A 7,500-nucleotide genomic window follows, 5' to 3' on the forward strand; every position below is an offset into this window, starting at 1 on the left:
CATGGTATTTCAATGGTATTCGATGGAAAACGACCAAGCGGAGTAGGTAGGTAGGACGGTCGGTATGGTAGATTTGTTGGTTGGTTTGTTACCTTTAAGGCCAGCTTCTGATATTTATGTCGGAGCTGTTGGACTGAATCTGAAGGACTGGCTCCAAGTACAGCATACAGATCCTTCTCTGTCGTATCACACATGCCTACAGTAGAATTAACAATCTATGTATATGAACAGAAACCAATAAAGGCAAACAATTCTAATCAACTTCTATCCATCTACTATAGGCGCTTATCCTCACTAGGGTTGCTTGCTGAGTGCCTATGCCTGCCGAGCTTAACACATTTAATGCTAGTTCGAGTATGAATTTGGCGTGCATTTTCACATGGGAACATGTTGGCAGTATTGGCTAATTTACGTCGAAGGGATGGCTTGAACAAGTAAACAATTTTGATTTTTTGTCTTCTGTCTAAACGGAAAACCGGCATCTTCAAACGTGTTGGCAAATTATACACATTTATTTGGTCTAAACTGTTCATACCTGGGGAAACGCTATTGTCGCTTGCCATAATAATGGAGCTACCGTGAAACTTCCATTCTTGCGAGCCAAGGTGTGCACCCTTATTATTAGTCCGCAGGAGGGGGGAAAAGGTTCCGCACATCACTCCCAACTGTAAACGCAAATGTTTGTTTTTCTGTTAATGTGAAAAAAAAAGATGGCTTGGTTTGGACAGCAGGTCACAATAACAATTTAACACCGCCTGTATACCACGACATCTGAAAGTCTGTTAAACATATTATTTAACCTAATTTATATTCAACTTCGTTATTTTACGCTCACGGAATTGTCATGCAACCCGCATGCGCAGACGGTCAGCAACAGACAAGCGCACGACAGTCATATAAATTTGTAAACTAGGCTTACATTCCAAATTGGACGTTAAAAAGCTGCCATATTGGATGTGGCACATCGGGGCGCTCGCTGTTCATGCTTAATTCAGTTGCTGAAACTTACTCCCATAATAACCACGTGTCTTGGCGAGTACCTTGTACCGTGGTTGAGACACATTGTACTTCATCCATCTTCACTGTGATAGCATCTTCCTTTGCTAATGTTAGTACATTGAACCATAGCCATCTTTCTCAATGAGGATTTGGCGTGAGGAAAATCCATGCCTCCCATATTCTGTGCTTCCATCCTCTCTCACTGGGGTCATACACTCCATAATTTCAACTTCATCAATTTTTAGTCGTGATTTGCAGTTCAATGTGATCAGACCGGATGAATAAATCAATATGTTGTTATGAATTTGTCATTATTTTTTTATTTTTCAACAGGCACAAATGACATACTTACTTTAAATACAATTAAATGCACATTAAATGAATGAAGTAGTATTATTCAAGGCACCAGCATAACCCTAACCCTGATTTGTGCTGTTATGCTTGCAAATTACTTGTGATGGGTAGATAAATATAGCCGCCTCTCGCTCTGGCGCGCCACCCTTGCATTGTGGGAAATGTAGTATTGGCAGTGGCAGGCCGCGACTTTCACATGCACGCCTTCTGTAATGTCGAATAAATAGCCCCCATGAGCACACGTACGCAATACTTGGCTACACAGGCTATTTTCCAGAGCTTTTAAACGTCAATAAACCTGCATCAGCTGTCAAAACTTTAAAAAATTAATAATATTTTAAAATAAATATCCACAAATTTTATGAAGTCAAAATTACAAATCGCAGTTTAATATAAAAAGAACATAATTTTATTGAATTTATTTTATTTAATTGAATATTAATGAAAAAAATTAACAAACATATTAAAAATGAAACAATAAATAAAGAAAAGGCTTGCACTCACAAAAACAAACGGCGGTCACAATTGATCAGTCTTTTCAATATCTCCTGAGGTTTTTTTTTTTTTTTTTTTTTTTTTACCTCTTCATGCTCAAGCTTTCTCTTGGCACCGACATGTACAGTGTATCCACTCAGGTGTTCCCAAAAGTGTTTTTCAAAGCACCATAGCACATTGAGAAGCTCTCTTTGCCCGATGGCCAACAATGTTTCAGCCACCCCTGCAGCCCTTGGCCAGGTAGAAGCCTGGCTCGACAACAAACACCAGGAGGTGAGGTGTTTCACTCCCCTCCAGTGCCAGGATTCTCTGGAAAAGAGATGAGTAAAAAAAAAAAAAAATCATGTAGATGAGTCATTTGGTCATGCCAATGCTACACAATATGTTCTTCTCTGTTCGGTTCACTGAGCTAATACTCGCCAAACCCAATAGCTAAAATAAGAAAGAGAGAAGGCACATACAGTATTTGCTCATGCATAAGGAGGCTGCAGTGCTGCCACGCTCTGAGGCCCTTCCTCGTTCCCCCCTAGTTTTATTATTTTAGAGATCCCTAGGTTACATGAAGGTTCCGGCCCTAAAGGGTAGAAATGCATGGGGGAGCAATATGTGCGGCCGGAACCCAGAATCTTGTTATACACATTTGTGAAAGCTGAGCGCTCGCGTGTGTGGGAATGCCACAATGTAGTATGCGGCAACCCGTTCCAGTAAGTCAAACGCTCAGGTCCACAGCACTTCCCTAACCAACTTTTTCTTTCCAGGGGAGCCTTCAGGTGACCCTAGGCCCTGGACGCTGTTTGACTGGGCCCTGAAAAGACTTCAACAACCGTTATCACTATTACATGGCCCGGAGCGCACCTGACATGTGTGGAACATGTTGCTACCCTAACAGTTAATAAAAAGGTGTCAAATGTATAATCACTATGTGAATCAACAACAATAATAAATCATCTCAACAATTAATGTCACGTTCTGTCTGGGGTTTTCGGGTTTTTGGATTTAGTTTAAGTAGTTCCTGGTTCATTTCGTCATTCATTCGTGTTTTTCCCTGCATCTGCCTTTCTCAGTCTCGTTAGTTTTATCTCGTCCACCTGTTGTCCATGTGCCCCTGCTCCTCTCGTGTTAGCCTATCCGGTTCCCCTGCCTCCTGTCCCCATCCAGCTGTAGTGTGTTGTCAGTAATTAGTCTCCTTGTATTTAAACCACCGTCCCTCCTTTGCTCTTGTCGGATTATTGTACCTCGTCACTTCGTGTTCCCTGTGCCTCTCGTCCTCCAGTCTTCCCCCGTAGTCCCATTTAGTCTCGTGAGTTATATTCCGTTCCTCATTTATTTTGCTACTTTGTCAAGTTTTTGTCTTCTGCTTTTCCTGCCCTGTTTTATTATTAAAAGAGCACTTTTGTTTGACCAAACCCTCTCCGTCCTCCTGCGTTTTTGAGCCCCTTTCCCTCCACCGCCTCACGTCGCCATGCCTAGACGTGACAGAATAATCCGACCAAAAATGGAACCAGCAGGACGCCCGCGGCGTCGTACAAAGCGCCGCCACACTGCTGGCCCCGGTCCTCAGCCTGTCGCCTGTCCTCGTTCCCCCCGTGTAAGTCACAAGTCTCCTCTCTCCGCGTCGTTTCCCTCCGCGTTCCCCGTTGATCCCTCCGAGCTTCCGTATTCCACCATTTTGCCCCCGCATGTTTTTCGTGATTCTGATTTCTCTGATTGTGAAGATTATTCACCTCCCTCGTTTCCGTCTGAGCAACCACCGTCACCTACACGCCCCCCTCATTACACGTTAGATTCGGACTATTCAGACTTAGATGACGGTCCCTTTGTTAAATTTCGCTCGAGCTCCAGCCCTAATTTTGTTTATCCCAGTCCAGCTCACTATGAAAATTTCGGTTTTGAAACAGGATATCCTTATTTCAGCCATTGCATTTCGGAGTCAGATCGTGAGGAGTTAGATGCCGATCTGCTCTATTCTACCGCAAGTCCCGCTGAGTCGGACTATGATGATTCTGATTTTGTTTCCGATAGTTCCTTCTTCCATGACAGAGAACCCTACTGCGGCACCCGTCTGGCCTTCTGCCCCTCCCGGGGTGGCCGACGGGGGCGCCACAGCAGGGTTCATCACTCGCCTCGTCACCCAGCTCCTATCCCAGTAAACCAAAATCCCGAGCCACACCCTTCACGTGCACTTTCCCCCTTTCCGGTCGTTTCCCTTCCTGATGCCGTCGATAGTCCCCAACCTTCCAGGCGGCAGGCTGACGCAGTTAGTTCCCCAGTTCCGGCGCCACGGCGTTTGCACGCCCCCGTTCCGGCGCCACGGCGTTTGCACGCCCCCGCCTCTGCGCCCAAGCAGCGCGAGCCCTCCGAGTTTCCCAGGCTGCGCGAGCCCTCCGAGTTTCCCAGGCTGCGCGAGCCCTCCGAGTTTCCCAGGCTGCGCGAGCCCTCCGAGTTTCCCAGTCCGCCAGAGCCCTCCGAGTTTCCCAGTCCGCCAGAGCCCTCAGAGTTTCCCAGTCCGCCAGAGCCCTCCGAGTTTCCCAGTCCGCCAGAGCCCTCAGAGTCCCCCAGTTCGCCAGAGCCGCCTCGGCCGCGTTTAGAGACTCAATCTCTGGCGCAGCCAGCACCTCCCAAACCCTCGCTCATGGTGCTGCCGCTGCTCGTTGAGTTCCTAGCCATGGCATTGCAGTCTGCCTCAGAGTCTCAGGCCGGGCTGTGGCAGTCTACAGAGTCCGACGTCACGCCGCAGCCGGCGCCCCCAGGGTCCGACGTCACGCCGCAGCCGGCGCCCCCAGTGTCTGACGTCATGCTGCAGGACGTCATGCATCTGCAGCAGTCCTCCTTGCCTAAGGTCAGTCCCGTACCAACATTAAGTTCTCTGGTCTGTCCCCAGCCGCCAGGGAGAACAAAGCATCGGATTCCCAAGCGGCCAGTTGCGGCGCCGCCTCCCGAGATCAGAGCCCGGGCGCTGCCGCCACCTCCCGAGCAGCTGGTCACTACGCCGCAGTCGGCGATCCCCGAGCCTCTCGTCACGCCGCAGTCGGCTATCCCCGAGCCTCTCGTCACGCCGCAGTCGGCGATCCCCGAGCCTCTCGTCACGCCGCAGTCGGCGATCCCCGAGCCTCTCGTCACGCCGCAGTCGGCGATCCCCGAGCCTCTCGTCACGCCGCAGTCGGCGATCCCCGAGCCTCTCGTCACGCCGCAGTCGGCGATCCCCGAGCCTCTCGTCACGCCGCAGTCGGCGATCCCCGAGCCTCTCGTCACGCCGCAGTCGGCGCCTCCCGAGCCTCTCGTCACGCCGCAGTCGGCGCCTCCCGAGCCTCACGTCACGCCGCAGTCGGCGCCTCCCGAGCCTCACGTCACGCCGCAGTCGGCGCCTCCCGAGCCTCACGTCACGCCGCAGTCGGCGCCTCCCGAGCCTCACGTCACGCCGCAGTCGGCGCCTCCCGAGCCTCACGTCACGCCGCAGTCGGCGCCTCCCGAGCCTCACGTCACGCCGCAGTCGGCGCCTCCCGAGCCTCACGTCACGCCGCAGTCGGCGCCTCCCGAGCCTCACGTCACGCCGCAGTCGGCGCCTCCCGAGCCTCACGTCACGCCGCAGTCGGCGCCTCCCGAGCCTCACGTCACGCCGCAGTCGGCGCCTCCCGAGCCTCACGTCACGCCGCAGTCGGCGCCTCCCGAGCCTCACGTCACGCCGCAGTCGGCGCCTCCCGAGCCTCACGTCACGCCGCAGTCGGCGCCTCCCGTCAAGCCGCAGTGGCAGCCCGCTTCAGAGCCTCATGGCACGCCGCTCTCACGGTCCCGAAACGAGCCACGATTGCCCTCCGAGCTGCCGGCCATAACATCGCTTCCGCCTCTCAAGCTGACCATCAATCCTCGGCAGTCTCCACTGCTTCAGGTCAGTCCCTTGCCGTTATTAAATTCTCCAGTCCGTCCCCAGCAGCCAGGGACGGCAGAGCTTCGGCACCCGCCTCCACAGCGAACCTCCACAGAGCCGCCAGCCACGGCCCCACAGCAGCCAGGGCCGCCAGCTAAGTGGCCTAATCACGTCGGCGCCCAGCCGACGCCTCCCGGGTCTCCGTCCGCCGACGCCTCCCGGGCCTCAGCCTCCCGAGTTTTCGCCCGTCGGCGCCCAGCCGGCGCCTCCCGAGTTTTCGCCCGTCGGCGCCCAGCCGGCACCTCCCGAGTTTTCGCCCGTCGGCGCCCAGCCGGCGCCTCCCGAGTTTTCGCCCGTCGGCGCCCAGCCGGCGCCTCCCGAGTTCTCGCCCGTCGGCGCCCAGCCGGCGCCTCCCGAGTTCTCGCCCGTCGGCGCCCAGCCGGCGCCTCCCGAGTTCTCGCCCGTCGGCGCCCAGCCGGCGCCTCCCGAGTTCTCGCCCGTCGGCGCCCAGCCGGCGCCTCCCGAGTTCTCGCCCGTCGGCGCCCAGCCGGCGCCTCCCGAGTTCTCGCCCGTCGGCGCCCAGCCGGCGCCTCCCGAGTTCTCGCCCGTCGGCGCCCAGCCGGCGCCTCCCGAGTTCTCGCCCGCCGGCGCCCAGCCGGCGCCTCCCGAGTTCTCGCCCGCCGGCGCCCAGCCGGCGCCTCCCGAGTTCTCGCCCGCCGGCGCCCAGCCGGCGCCTCCCGAGTTTCCGCGCGTCGGCGCCCAGCCGGCGCCCAGCCGGTGCCTCCCAGGCCTCTGCCCGTCGGCGCCCAGCCAGCACCTCCTGGGCTCTCCTCTCTGAGCGCCTGCCTCTGCTGGCGTCCCAGATGCCCATCCGACTCTTGCCGCCTCGGCTGGCTTCTCGGACGCCCGCCTGACTCTCACCGCCGGGTCTGCCTCGCCTGGCATCCCGGACGTCCTCCGGACGCTCGCCGCCGGGCCTGCATCTTCTGGCGTCCCGGACGCCCACCTGACTCTCACCGCCGGGTCTGCCTCGTCTGGCATCCCGGATGCCCTCCGGACACTCGCTGCCGGGTTGGCTTCACCTGGCATTCTCAACGTTCTTCCGGCCTGGCTCGTTGAGGCCAGTGTCCAGGCCTCAGGGTCCTGCACTTCAGGCTAGGCCCTGATTTGCGACAACAGCGTTTTTGGACTGTTTCTTTTCGTTTTGGGTCGTTTTTGCCCTCCTCCGGTCCCCCTTCCGCCCGCCCTGCGTGGCATTTCCGTCTGGTTTCTTTTTTCTGGGTCGTCTGGGATCCGACCCTTGAGGGGGGGGTTATGTCACGTTCTGTCTGGGGTTTTCGGGTTTTTGGATTTAGTTTAAGTAGTTCCTGGTTCATTTCGTCATTCATTCGTGTTTTTCCCTGCATCTGCCTTTCTCAGTCTCGTTAGTTTTATCTCGTCCACCTGTTGTCCATGTGCCCCTGCTCCTCTCGTGTTAGCCTATCCGGTTCCCCTGCCTCCTGTCCCCATCCAGCTGTAGTGTGTTGTCAGTAATTAGTCTCCTTGTATTTAAACCACCGTCCCTCTGTTGCTCTTGTCGGATTATTGTACCTCGTCACTTCGTGTTCCCTGTGCCTCTCGTCCTCCAGTCTTCCCCCGTAGTCCCATTTAGTCTCGTGAGTTATATTCCGTTCCTCATTTATTTTGCTACTTTGTCAAGTTTTTGTCTTCTGCTTTTCCTGCCCTGTTTTATTATTAAAAGAGCACTTTTGTTTGACCAAACCCTCTCCGTCCTCCTGCGTTTTTGA

At 54.8% G+C, this 7,500-nt stretch overlaps 1 protein-coding gene across 1 annotated transcript in view; it reads right to left on the reverse strand.

Moving 5' to 3' along the window:
- dnajc24 (DnaJ (Hsp40) homolog, subfamily C, member 24) overlaps nucleotides 1-656 on the reverse strand; it is a 14,568-nt gene extending 13,912 nt beyond the window's left edge. The window contains exons 1-2 of the mRNA XM_088417804.1: nucleotides 536-656; nucleotides 93-196 (exon numbers count right to left, since the gene is read on the reverse strand). Of these exons, the coding sequence (XP_088273930.1) occupies nucleotides 93-196; nucleotides 536-656 (225 nt within the window). The remainder of the gene's footprint in view (nucleotides 1-92; nucleotides 197-535) is intronic.
- Between the last annotated feature and the right edge of the window lie 6,844 nt (nucleotides 657-7,500).

The sequence above is a fragment of the Hippichthys cyanospilos genome, chromosome 6, assembly GCF_059441005.1.
Source record: "Hippichthys cyanospilos isolate Australia breed blue-spotted pipefish chromosome 6, RoL_Hcya_1.0, whole genome shotgun sequence".
NCBI classification, from domain to species: domain Eukaryota; kingdom Metazoa; phylum Chordata; class Actinopteri; order Syngnathiformes; family Syngnathidae; genus Hippichthys; species Hippichthys cyanospilos.